The sequence below is a fragment of the Phoca vitulina genome, unplaced genomic scaffold (assembly GCF_004348235.1).
Source record: "Phoca vitulina isolate PV1807 unplaced genomic scaffold, GSC_HSeal_1.0 scaffold20, whole genome shotgun sequence".
Classification (NCBI taxonomy): Eukaryota; Metazoa; Chordata; class Mammalia; order Carnivora; family Phocidae; genus Phoca; species Phoca vitulina.
The window spans coordinates 30,501,590-30,514,865 of record NW_022589723.1 but is presented as its reverse complement, the minus strand read 5'-3'; the positions used below and the strand labels follow the sequence as shown (position 1 = coordinate 30,514,865).

At 40.5% G+C, this 13,276-nt stretch overlaps 1 protein-coding gene across 1 annotated transcript in view; it reads right to left on the bottom strand.

Moving 5' to 3' along the window:
* The window catches only part of ZNF609 (zinc finger protein 609), a 213,714-nt gene that overhangs the window by 44,529 nt on the left and 155,909 nt on the right, over positions 1 to 13,276 (bottom strand). Inside the window, exon 3 of the mRNA XM_032417226.1 lies at positions 11,918 to 12,143. Coding sequence (XP_032273117.1) covers positions 11,918 to 12,143 — 226 coding nt within the window. The remainder of the gene's footprint in view (positions 1 to 11,917; positions 12,144 to 13,276) is intronic.

Genomic DNA, 13,276 nt, shown 5'->3' with positions numbered 1-13,276 from the left:
GATAGTCAACATATCTTTTAAACAATCTCCCCAAGTGATATCACTGGCTTGCTCTGATCTCTGCACCACTATGCCACCCCCAACTGAGTAACACTAGCTTAAATAAAAGGATAAAACTTTGGGTCTTCCCAAATTTATCTGTAGATCTAATGCAATCCCAATCAAAATCTCAGGTGTTTTTTTTTTCATAAAAATTCACAAACTGATCCTAATATTTATACGAAAATGCAAAAGGCCAAGAATACCCTAGGCAATCTTGAAGTACAATAAAGCTGGAGAACTTACAGTACTAGATACCAAGCCTCATAAAGCTATAGTTATTAAGACAGTGTAGTACTGACATAAGACTAGACAAGTGAATGAGTGGAACAGAAGACAGGGTCCAGAAATAAACCAACACCTATGTCACTTGACATAACAAATGTGACACTGCAGTGCAGGGGTGGGGGGAGGATGGAGGTGGGAAGGATGGCGTTTTTCAATGGGAAGGATGGCCTTTTTCAATAAGTGCTGGGTCAATTAGGTAACCATATGAAAAAAGTAGAATCTTGACTCCCAACTCATACCCTAAACAAAAATCAATAGACAGTAGATCTATATGTGAAAATTAAAAAAAAATAAAGTTCTCAAAAAAACACATAGGAGAATATCTTCATTACCTTGGAAAAGGCAAAATTTCCTTAAACAGGACACAAAGCACTTACTATAAAAGAAAAAGAGATAAACTAGACTTTATAAAAATGAAGAACTTCCATTCATGAAAAGTTACGATTAAGAGAAAAGGCAAGATACAAAATAAGACATTTATAATACATATACATCTGACAAAGGACTCATAATCAGAATATACAAAAAATTCCTACAAATTTGTAAGAAAAAACATACAACCCAGTCCAAAAGTGGTTAAACACGCACTTCTTCGAAGATTTCCGAACGGCCAATAAGCACATGAAAAAAGCTCAATTTCATGATCTTCATGGAAATGCAAATTAGTATCATACATACACCAAACACGATGGCTAAAATGAAAAAGAGGGACGCCTGGGTGGCTCAGTTGGTTAAGCGTCTGCCTTCGGCTCGGGTCATGATCCCAGAGTCCTGGGATCAAGTCCCACATCGGGCTCCTTGCTCAGCGAGGAGCCTGCTTCTCCTTCTGCCTGCCTCTGTCTCTCTCTCTGATAGATAAAATCTTTTTTAAAAAAATAAAGTGAAAAAGACAAGTAAGGTCAAGTGTTGCTAAGGATGCCAAGCAACCAGGATTCTAATCAGTAGGAGTATAAACTAGTTCAGACACTTTGGAAAACTGGCAATATCTACTGGAGCTAACCATATGTATACCTAAGGACTCAGGAATTCCATTCCTAAGTATATACGGAATAGGAGTATGTACATATATTCCTCAAAAGATACATACAACAATTTTTCCAGCAGCATTTTGCACAACAGCCCCAAACTGCAAAAAATCCAAATGCTCATCAACAACTGAATAGTGTTACATTCAGAAAATGAAATACTGTAAAATAATGAGAATAAACAAAGTACCACTACATGTAACAACATGGATAAATTTCACTGGCATAATGTTGAACAGCTAGACATAAAAAAGTATACACTGTAATGATTTTATTTATATAATGTTCAAAATGGAGAACACTAATCTATGATGTTGGCAGTCAGAATTGATTTTTTTTGAAGGGGTTAGCTATTGGAAGGGAAGAATGAAGGGGCTTCTGGGGTTGTAGTAATGCATTTCTTCATACCACGAAGTGGGCTCACTTTGAAAATTTGATGACCTGCATGCTTATGATTTGTGCACATATTTATATTTCTATTATTGTTTTTTTTTTTTTTTAAGATTTTATTTATTTATTTGAGAGAGAGAATGAGAGGGAGAGAGAGAGAGAGCACATGAGAGGGGGGAGGGTCAGAGGGAGAAGCAGACTCCCCGCTGAGCAGGGAGCCCGATGTGGGACTCGATCCCGGGACTCCAGGATCATGACCTGAGCCGAAGGCAGTCGCTCAACCAACTGAGCCACCCAGGCGCCCCTCTATTATTGTTCAATAAGACCTATTAACATAAAAACAAAAGCACTTAGGTTTGTGACTCCTGTACAACAGTACCAGGATCAGCTGAGATGCAAGTTAGTTCTATGCCCAAACTCCGGGGTAGCGGACCAGTCTAGTATCTAATGCAACTGTACTTGGGGGGATGGTGGGGGAGGGTTTCCACTTTCGTCATCCATTCTTTCTCCATACTGATAGTTGATTCTGGGAGACTTTTTAATAGGACAATTTTAAGGAGCAGGCTAAAAGCTGAAAAGCAGAGGGGAGCTTGGTAAATGGGAATATGCACAGTATTTCAATGTACTGAATGATACAAGAAATTTTTTAAAAGATGGGCATAATCAGTCAAATAAGGAGAAGGCAGGCTGTTCACTGAAATAGTTCAGGGTTAAAAAGTTTCATTTGATTTTGAGTTCAATGGGGGTAGAAAAGTATTCGATAGCAGTCTTTTAGGCTCTTTAAAGACATACTAAACAGAAAAGAGAGTACAGAGCTTGTGGGAGGGGGAACTACTCAATTTCTCACCATAGCCTTTTTGTCACAGAGCTTGTTGCTATGGAGAAGGCCATGAAGGCAGCAACGAGGGGAAATAAAGGATCTGGCAGGAGTAAGCACAGTGACAGTGGATTAAACAAAAATTCCTTGAGCAATTAGCAAGTAGCAGGGCCTATAAATGACACACTTTCCATTTTTTCCCTAACCCTTACCCTTCTAAAAGTATAGGGGCTTGGTTTGCCACTATAATTTAACTCAAATACAGAGAAGGCTGAATGGACCTAACAAAGCCTAAGCCTGGCAGACAAAACACAGGCCATTTAGCAATGCTGCCTCATGCCAGGGGGAATGAGCTACCTACCCACCCCTATCCTGGGGAAATGATCTCCAGCTGCCTAAATTATAAAGTTGATGCCGTATGATTTCTTTGTTCGGTAAAGCCTGAGGGAGATAGGATAATGAAGTATTAGAAGAGGTGCAGAACAGCCTCTTGTTTCATAAAGCAGTCAGAGACGGAGAGAGAGAGGAGAGAGAGAAAGAGGGAGTTCTTACTGGTATCATTAAGAAGCAGCAGCAGCGACCTGGGAGCAAAGCTCTGCCTGAACTGGTCTGAAAACTACTGCTGTGGGAGAAAAGGCCGGTTGCCAAGTTTGTTAATAGCTTCTGCCCATCATTGTTACAGCAGCTTTATCAACCAGGGCAGGGCCAGGACCTGTTTTTAGCAGTGTAAGCACCGAGACCAGAGGGTTCAACAACATCTTCCAGCAGATCTCACCACAACCAATGATTAACAAAGACAGTTCTCTTGTCTGTCCCACACAAATGATCACAGAATTGTAAATATCACAGCTGGAAGGACCACAGAGATATGCAGTCCAACCTCCTAATTTTACAAATGAGGACACTATGGCCCAGACCAGTTAAACAACCTTATCCCTTTTACCTCTTGGAATCATATGCCAAAGCTAAATTAACTGGGGCTAATGATCAGTCCCAGTTTATACCAGACTGTATTTATTGCCTAGGTATCACTTACTGGGTTTCATACATAAGTATTAGGAATTATTTGTTAAAGGATGACATTAATAACAAAATAGGTCTGTCTCTGAACCCATCTTAGAGTAACAACTGAAATATCAAAAGAATTTCATTTGAAGCAACCTTGCTTATCTGCCAAGTCCACAGTCTGGCCAACTGTACCACCCCACTGTGCTTTGCTGAGGTGAGGGAGGTGGTGGGTGACAGTGCACAAATGGACATCTCTCTCCCTTGGAGATTAGTTTATTTTGCAATTTGCAAAATGAAACTCAAAGTCTGTAACTGAAATTTTTCCTTAGGGCTTCAGGATTTAAGTATATGACAGTGGGCAGATAACATAATCCACAAGGGTATATAGACATGTAACTGCCCTAAAGCATCCCCTGGGAGTAAGCTGCTAGGTGGGAAAAATGTGTTGGCTGATGTTTTGGGTAGGGGAGGGGTGGGAGAAAGTAAGTATTGATTTCCCTAATGTTTCCTTTGTGTGGCTGCTGTTGCCATGTGGTGGTCTGTTGCTATGAAGATTTGTGGTGCCAGACAATGGCTGCTAGACTCTTTATGACTGTGCTATTGGTGGAGCTGTTTCTGCACGAGTCAGGCTAGTAAGCAACTGGCTAAGCAGTGGAGAAAGCTTGGTCACTGCGCACCATCTCTTTCTCCAGGTAAGTGCTGCCTGAGGCAAGACTGAAGGTGAAGGATTGTTAATGATAGCCAAGGAAAAAGAAAAAACCAGAAGCTGAGAACCAGTGTAACTTTCTAGTATAAATATCTAAAATTAGGTACTTCACGGTTCACACACATACTATCCTACGTCAGAATCACACAGAATATACCAAGAGTAACTACCAATATTACCATTTCCATGAAAGAAGATTAATGGACAGCCCCTTCTTTTTAGCGAGAAGGATAAAGACCTGCAGCTGGGATCTGCAATCAGATGGGGATGAAGAACTGCTGAGGCAGGTTCTCAGCGGAGTTACCACAGGCAAACTAACTTCCTGCTAAGCAAAACCACTGCCTATTACTCTGATAATGAGAAAACTGCAACCCATAGACCAAAGCACAAGGCTCAACCACAGAGTTTGAAGCAGGGCCAAATGCTCTCCCAGGTAACAGGGGCCAGAGTCATAGAAATCACCCTGGGTCTGTGCAGATGTCAGCTACTTACCCACCCTCTTCAGCCTCCCACATATTTACTCTTCCTTCTATCTCACAGTATATTTTTACACTTTTAAAGTATATATAACGTAAGGCTCATCTAGCCCCTATGCTGTCCAATACAGTAAACCACTAGTGACATGTGACCATTTAAATTTAATAATCCTCAGTATCATGTGCCACATTTTAGGGTGCTCAGTATCACACATGACTAGACTACCATTTTGGAAAGCATATTTCCATCAAAAGAGTCTTATTAAACAGTGCAGATCTAGTCCAAGCCCCCATAAATTAGAAATCTAAGGCCAGGATAAGTTAAGAGACTTACCCAAGATGACACAAGCTAGCTAACGGTACAATCTGCTCTGGAATCCAATTCTCTTGACACTAGTTCAGATATCTGTTCTGTATTACTATGCCTTTAAGACACTATTAGTTCTTGAAACAGTGATTTTCAAATAATGCCTGACACTCTTAGTTGTTAAATAAAAATGTGGAGATGGGGATGCATAGCCTTTCTATGTCTGCTTGTGCATATATATGACAAATCTTTAACGATACAAAAATTGAAACTCCCTCCTCCCCACCAAATCTTTAAGCTAGAATTTAGCTTTGGAAGATGGACCGAACTCATCATATAGCTTTTCATGGCATACAAGGGAGTTGTACTTGCTTTAGCTTCAAAAACATGGTCTTATAGCCCTGTAACTTCTGTCTTTCTGATTTTTTTTTTTTTGGTCTTTCTGATATTCTGGTAAAAGACCATACTAATTTCAGAGATGTTATAAGAGCAATTGGAGTGGGAAGGTGAACCCAGATAAATGATACTGAAACTTTTTTTAGCAGAATACCCTTCAAATACAGTTTCACAAAGGAGCCTAACATATAAATCACCGCAAAGTAGAAATATTCTGGGTTGCATCTGGTGGGACAGCAGAGGTAGAGCCTGGGTCTTGATGTCAGGGTCATGAGTCAAGGCCAACATTGGCCTCCATGCTGGGTGTGGAGCCTACTTAAAAAAAAAAAAGATGGGGGCGCCTGGGTGGCTCAGATGGTTAAGCGTCTGCCTTCAGCTCAGGTCATGATCCCAGGGTCCTGGGATCGAGCCCCACATTCGGGCTCCTGGCTCAGTGGGGAGTCTGCTTCTGCCTCTCCCTCTGCCTCTCCCTCTGCCTCTCCCCCTGCTCGTGCTCTTTCTGTCTGTATCTCTGTGTCTCAGATGAATAAATAAAAATTAAAAAAAAAAAGTTAAAAAAAAAAAAAGATGAAGAAGTAAGAGTCAGAAATAACTCTAGGGAGGTTTGAGCCTAGAAAACAGGTAGGATGGTAATATAGGTAATGAAAGTAGGTGTAATAAAGAGAAATAGAGAAGAGGGAAAGAGACGCAAAATTTCAGGAGAAAGATTATTCTTTTTCAGACATTCTGAATTTAAGAAATCAGCTTCTGGTGATGTATGAAATGGGATTAGGCAAAAGGTCAAGTCTAGAGATAAAGATGTGGGGACTGTTCATACAAGGGAGACAGCTGAAGCCATGAATATAAAAGACTGCACTTACTAAAAGAAGGCTGCTGAAGCAATGACTTCTGGGAGTTATGACGTATGAAGGTTATGCAAAGAAGAGTGGCAGAGCAGGCTGCTTCCCCTTCTTCCTTAATATGACTCTATTTTGTATGGGTAAATAATGTATCCAGTTAAAACACGACATTTCTTTGTCTCCCTTGCAGAAGGGGTAGCCAATGAGATTTAGGGAGGTCTTAGATCTGGCTTCTGGGAAAGCCCGTCAAAGGTAAACAGATTAGGTGGGAAGCCAAAGCTACTTTACTCTTCTCCTTCATTTTCAACCTGGAAAGTAAATGTGATGTCTAGAGCTACATTAACAATTTTGTAATGAAGAAGTAACTTTAAGGAGCCTGGAACACTGATTACATTAGAAGTCATCATACCAGCCCTGGACTGCCTACCTTCAGAATTTTCTTATATTAAATCATTATTACTTCATCTTCTGTTCCTAGCAGCCAAATCCCATTCTTAACTCAATGTTTCCTCAACTTTCCCCACTATGGCATACATAGTATGTGAAAAAAATATATTGTGGATAAGGCTGCTTGTCTGGGGGAAAGGAGTGGGACACCAGTTGCCACAGGTCCTCCCAAAGGCCAAGAGAACAGAACTGACCAATATTTCAGCATCCTAAAACCCTTCTGGAACTTCTGACTTAATAAATACAAGGAGGAAGAGGGGCTGACACAAAATAAAGAGAATAACCAGTCAAAAAGAGAAATGAGATTTTTGAGAGGTATGATAATGACAAGAGAGGAGAGTTTCAAGAATAGAGAAACAGTAGAGCTTCTAAAAGTCTAGGGCAGACTGAGAAAAGACCTTTAGAAAACAGATGATCATTGGTATGAGATCATTTCAGTCAAATGGTGGCAGAAGAAATCTGATGCCAAGATGGTATATGATACTGAGTAGGTAAAAAGAGATTGTAAACAGCAATAGCAAGTAGTGAAGAAAAGGAGAGAGGTCAATAGTTCAAAAGGGTAGCAAGGATGAGGAAAATACTTTCACTCTAACTGTTGCAGAGAGAGCTTAAATAGAAGGGGAAAGAATGAAGATGAAGAAGAGTAGATAAAATTCATGGTGTAAAGCCTTTTTTTTATTAACATATAATGTATTATTTGTTTCAGGGGTACAGGTCTGTGACTCATCAGTCTTACACAATTCACAGCGCTCACCATAGTACATACCCTCCCCAGTGTCATGGTATAAAGTCTTAAAGAATCTTCAGAATAAGGAGAGAAAAAGGGGGGGCGCCTGGGTGGCTCAGATGGTTAAGTGTCTGCCTTCGGCTCAGATCGTGATCCCAGGGTCCTGGGATCGAGCCCCGCATCGGGCTCCCTGCTCCGCGGGGAGTCTGCTTCTCCCTCTCCCTCTGCTTCTCCCCCTGCTCATGCTCCATCTCTGTGTCTCGAATGAATAAATAAAAAAATCTTAAAAAAAAAAGAGAGAAAAAGGGAATAATAGGACATAAAAATACATTTTAAGAAAGAGGAGGGAAGCTGGGAGGGTTTAGGCAGGTATCTTTGATCCTAGTTGCTTAAAAGCATGAAGAGAGAATGAATTGGGCTAATGAATCCTGAGAATGAGGTTAAGTATTGGGAAATGTGAATGTCATAGGGTGATGAAGGGATTGCTAAGCAGTACTGCGAGCTGAGCTTATGTCAGCTAGCATATACTTGCATCAAAAGCAACTGGGTTTTGTGAATTCTTCCACTTGTCAGACTAGGATCAGGAGTTGAAAAATGTGGGTGGAGATCTTCTGAATGGGAGACTGGCACGGTGAGTAGTTTCATTTTTCTGAAAAAACAACTCTATATAACAAGTGTATAATGAAATTTCCTCACTGGTATTAATATTCTTTAGTTTTGATATATGAAATTGTTCATTTTCAAGATGCAATAGTCAACTAGTATATGGCTCTCCTGTTTTTCACTCTGGTGCTCTTTCCACTATACCACAAATTCTTCCAGAAAGCACATTTGATAAAGTAATGTTACACTCAGTGACTGCTTGAAAAGAAAAACCTATAGCATCTCCTGGAATTCTTATTTAAAAATGTCAGCCTTCCCTTTCTTAAAAACACCATAGAAGCCAGGAAGCAATTTTGCCTCAGTAAAAGAATATGGTCTGCTTTAAGGATTCTTATACATTGTTTCCAGGACCCTGGGTTAAAGTAAGCCTTGTGAACTAGGAATGGATTTGGGACCTGTTATTTGGATTTTTTTTTTTTTTTTAAAGTACTCTCCATGCCCAACATAGAGCCCAATGTGGGGTTTGGACTCATGACCCTGAGATCAAGACCTGAGCTGAGGCCAAGAGTTGGACACTTAACTAACTGAGCCACCCAGACGCCTCTGTTATTTTGATTTGAAGTGAGGTGGGACAAAATGAAATCAGGTGGAATCAGACCTCTGCATAAGTGCTACATCTCAAAAAAGCCAAAGAAAACATTCCAAGTTATACTTGGGTCTTTAAAGTCCTAAGGTGGAGCCTAGTCAAGGAGGATCTGTGCAGTGCTGGCTGAATTATGAACAGCCTAAAAAGAGATGGAATCTGCAGGAATTTAAAAATGTCTCCAAGGCAAGGTTTGCACTGAGAGGGAAGAAAGAAGCAACACTGCAGGACAGGTAGGCAAAGAAACCAGGAAGAATTGAGGGCCTGCCCCTACACCTGTTCTCAGCAAGGTGGCTCAGTTCTACAAGGACCTCATGATCCTCCATTTCTCTCAGAGGCCAAGGATTCACAGCTTCTCTCTAAGCTCTAAGGATTTTTCCATTTGAAGATAGTAGTTTGCTGGGCAAGAGACAGACAGAAGTACAAAGAGTAGGGTGGCAGACAAAAAGCCTAAAGGCTGAAGGATTTTTTTTCCCTAAAGTATCTGTATATAGTTCTTATTATTAACTTGAGGACTGACTCAGTATACTACATCTTATAGATCTGCAGAGAATGATCTTTGCAGGAAATCTCTGTCACCTGAAGATGAAAAGGAATGTAAACCAACTCTGATCCCAATTCAGACCTTTGCCAACGGATGGTTCAGGTGAAGGCCCTCTGGGAGGGCCAGAAAGCAGAGTACAGTATATAATTGCAGAACAGTTCTCTTTCCCTTGTGATGAATGAAAAAGAAAGAGGAGAGGTACTAAGCCCTGAAACACAATATAGTGAATGGGAGAAAATATGGTATTAAAAGCAGGAGAACTTTTTTTTTTAAAGATTTTATTTATTTATTTGAGAGAGAGAGAATGAGAGAGAGCACATGAGAGGGGGGAGGGTCAGAGGGAGAAGCAGACTCCCTGCCGAGCAGGGAGCCCGATGCGGGGCTCGATCCCGGGACTCCAGGATCATGACCTGAGCCGAAGGCAGTCGCTTAACCAACTGAGCCACCCAGGCGCCCTAAAAGCAGGAGAACTTTAAAAATCTTACAGACATAAATAAATGAGAGTGATCTCACTACCTGGTGACAGCAGTATTTATTCTTGAGTTTCAGAGAAGGTCTAGAATTTTATAAAGTATTTGATATGGTTTCTAAGTTCAAACAATATTACAGTAGCCATTAGATATACATTAACAGAGATCTAGAAATGACAATGACTAAATGTAAGCATTCATTCACTCAAATATCTTTGAGGGCCTATTATAGATGCCAAGTGTTAAGTATTAGATATTCAATGGTGAGCAAAACAGAGTCCCTGAGCTCACAGAATTCTAAAACAGTGGAAGATATAGATATTACTGGAAAAATATAATTATATAAAATTACAAACTGTGATAACTACTGTGCAATAAAATGCAGGATGCATTCAAAATGTGTAAAAGGGAAACTTGGTAATAAGCTGCCAGGTAAAACCAGAGAGCTTTTCAGAGGAAATAATTAAAATAATTTTTTGTGTGTGTGTGCTAACATCCCCTTGGCAGGAAGTTTCAGGGATCCTGGGATAAAAAAAAGTAACCATTGTTCTCAGGAGAGTGAAAGGGTTAGCCTCACTTTCCTGCAAAGAGTTCATCAGGTTCACATATATGAAAAGCATCTTGCCCTTGGAGAAAAGTCACCATCATAAAGATGGATAGAATAAATAGGCAGGAAATTGATGTCTCCTATCTTCAATATATTGAGGTAACAGGCCCTGAAGGTTGTTTGGTGTCACAGAGCTGTGGTCTGGACACGTTTGTCATTCCAACAGACTCTGTGGCTGTTTAGACGTGTGGCCATAGGCAGATGACATTTTTAAAATTAGAGATAGCCACTTGTGATTTCCAGATTGTATACTGAATACACACATCCAGAGTCAACCTCTAGGGTCAACATCTCTCTCCATTTTCTCTGCATTGGTTTCTAACACAATAGGACATTTTTTTTTTTTTTTTTGGCATTATGGTCTCAGGCACACAATAAAACTTCATCAGCAATGTTATTCTGAAAGCTGAAGCTTTACTATATTGCTGCTTAACAATGAGAAAGCCAAAAACACAGAATTCTTAACCTGTACCACCTCAATACCTACTGCATGGTAGACTTTAAATAAATACTGAATCACAACAAAACATTCAGAGGAACAGACTTTGATTAGAATGACCACAATGAAATGCCTGAATTTCCACGGGCAAACTGACAAGATAGCTTATGATAATTAGAGATAATGAGCTGTGCTCCTCTGGGCCTCTGAACTCCAGAGTGGGGATGCTTTGAAAGTCTGGTTACTGATGCAGAGACCTGATGGGACCCTGAGACCCAGCCTCTCTAAACCACATATACTTTAACAAGAACTTGGATTCTTTATAAAAAGAATGTATGTGCTGAAATCAAATTGCCACAGATGGTACCAAGGGATCAGGAATACCTGGTTAAGTCCCTTTACACACCTACTTTTTCAGGTTTATGAACTTCTAAAATAGAAGAGATTCTGTTCTCAGGGGCAAATGGAACATACAAGAAGTCTGGATGGTAGCCTCGGGCAGAAGCACCCTACAGTGAGCCAACTGCTTAGTGGATGCCTGAAAACAAGACCATGTAAACATTTCCCTGTTGCCTAGGCCTATAAAATCTGTACTAAGTGACAGATGCATGAAGTGGTGTGGGTGGCCGGGCAATGAGGCAACCAGTGGGAAGGAGCTGACTGCACCTCCAGGTGTTAAAAAAGGCAAGAGTTGCATATTCAATGAGCCAACACTAAGTCAATTTAAGAGTGGCTGTTTTCCATTTCCTTGACTCCCACAGCTGTCCTTTCATTACTTTTTTCTCTTCAAGCCTGACCCAAAAGTTCATTTACATTCAAATTCTCCCACATAAAATGATAAAGAGGAGTATGGAGAGTATAGACACAGTTTGAATTACCTGGCTAGCACTTATCAAGTGACTGCTTAAAGACCAGGGCCAACACTGTTGATTGATATGAAGGGGAGATAATTAATTTTTAAAAAGTGGCAATCTCGAGAAGCTGGATGATTTTACTAAGAAGTTTGCTGCGATCCTCTGGATAGGTATCACAAGCAGACTATGGCACTTGAGACTCCTAATAAATACTTGGTGTTATTTACAATGATAAGCCCATGTTGGCAGAAGCAGGTTGAGAAGGGATAGGAAAGTCACACATAGCACTTACCATCTTCTGTTTCCTGCCATACGATGCCCTCAAGGTTGACGCTTGTCCCAGGTTCACAGGGGCCCAGGCACTCAGGCTCTGTAGCTAGAGCCACATCACATGTGTTGACCCCAACTGATCGGGTACGAACCATGATTTGCTCACAGGGGGATGAGATGTCATTACTGACGACTGGTACCAAAAGGTGCAGTGGCAGCACCGCTGGTGTAGAGACAGGGGACTCCATCTGTGAGGGAAGAAAAGTAGTAGCTGAGTTGCAGAGAGAACATTTAGAGGAAATACCTTCTCTATAATCTAGTCCTACATTCTTTCCTGCCAGTGTGGAAGGCTCTAAATATAAGACTTTGGTCCTTCCTTTCAAGTTCCAGCTCATGATACCACTAAAAATCTAGTGGTTTATATGAGTGCACCCTGTGGTAGGAGAAGCTCCATTTCTTATTAATGATCTTCCTGATAAACTGTGCTTAGCTAAAAGTGTATTAAAAAATCCTGTCTCATTTAAAAATCTCTAGTGATAGAGAACCAGGTCCAGATTTCAACAGTATTAGAGCACACAGATTGATGAGAAAGAAAAGGCTTCTGAGGCATGTTCTACTGCCACCACTGTGTTTCTCACCAATCTATCATTTGACAAATAATACATTAATCAGGTATAAAATCCAAGAATATGGGTAGGGATAAAGAAGGGGAGAAAATATGCAGGTCCTAGATATATCACTTCCAGAAGACTAGAGCTTTAATTCATCTTTAGCTAGAAGGACATCTACTTAAAAGTGATGGGAGGGCTAGGATGGGGGTTTCTAACCCTCAGAGATTATAACAGCAACCGGTTAATGAGAATGGCATTTTGGAGCATGAATCCAACATCAAATTAACTTTAAGGAACAGCAGGTGCTGTTACTATCCAGAAGCTAATTCATGGCAGTCTGCAGATGAAGTTGATTACGCACACACAGACAGAAATAGGTGAACACAAGAACCAGCAATCTACCTCTAAAACTAGAACCTCTCACAAGAATGCAATTACTTAGAAACCAAAAATTCAACATATCCAGAATTAAAAGTTGTAATAAAGAGGGTAATAATCCCTTAACTCTTTAAATCCTAGCATTTATCAGACTGATGAAAGTACTGAGTCTACAGTGCCCAAATCCTAAGTGTCCTGCATATGCAAAAGCACTGAATTCACACACTGACTAACCTTCCCTGAAGATTAAGTGATACCAATCAACAGACCTAGAAAACGAGAGTCAAGGATTGTGACTTTCTTCCCCTTGTGAAAGATTTTTTAAAAAGATTTATTTTGAGAGAGAGAGAGAGAGAGAGAGAGAAAGCACAAGTGAGCGTGGGAGGGGCAGA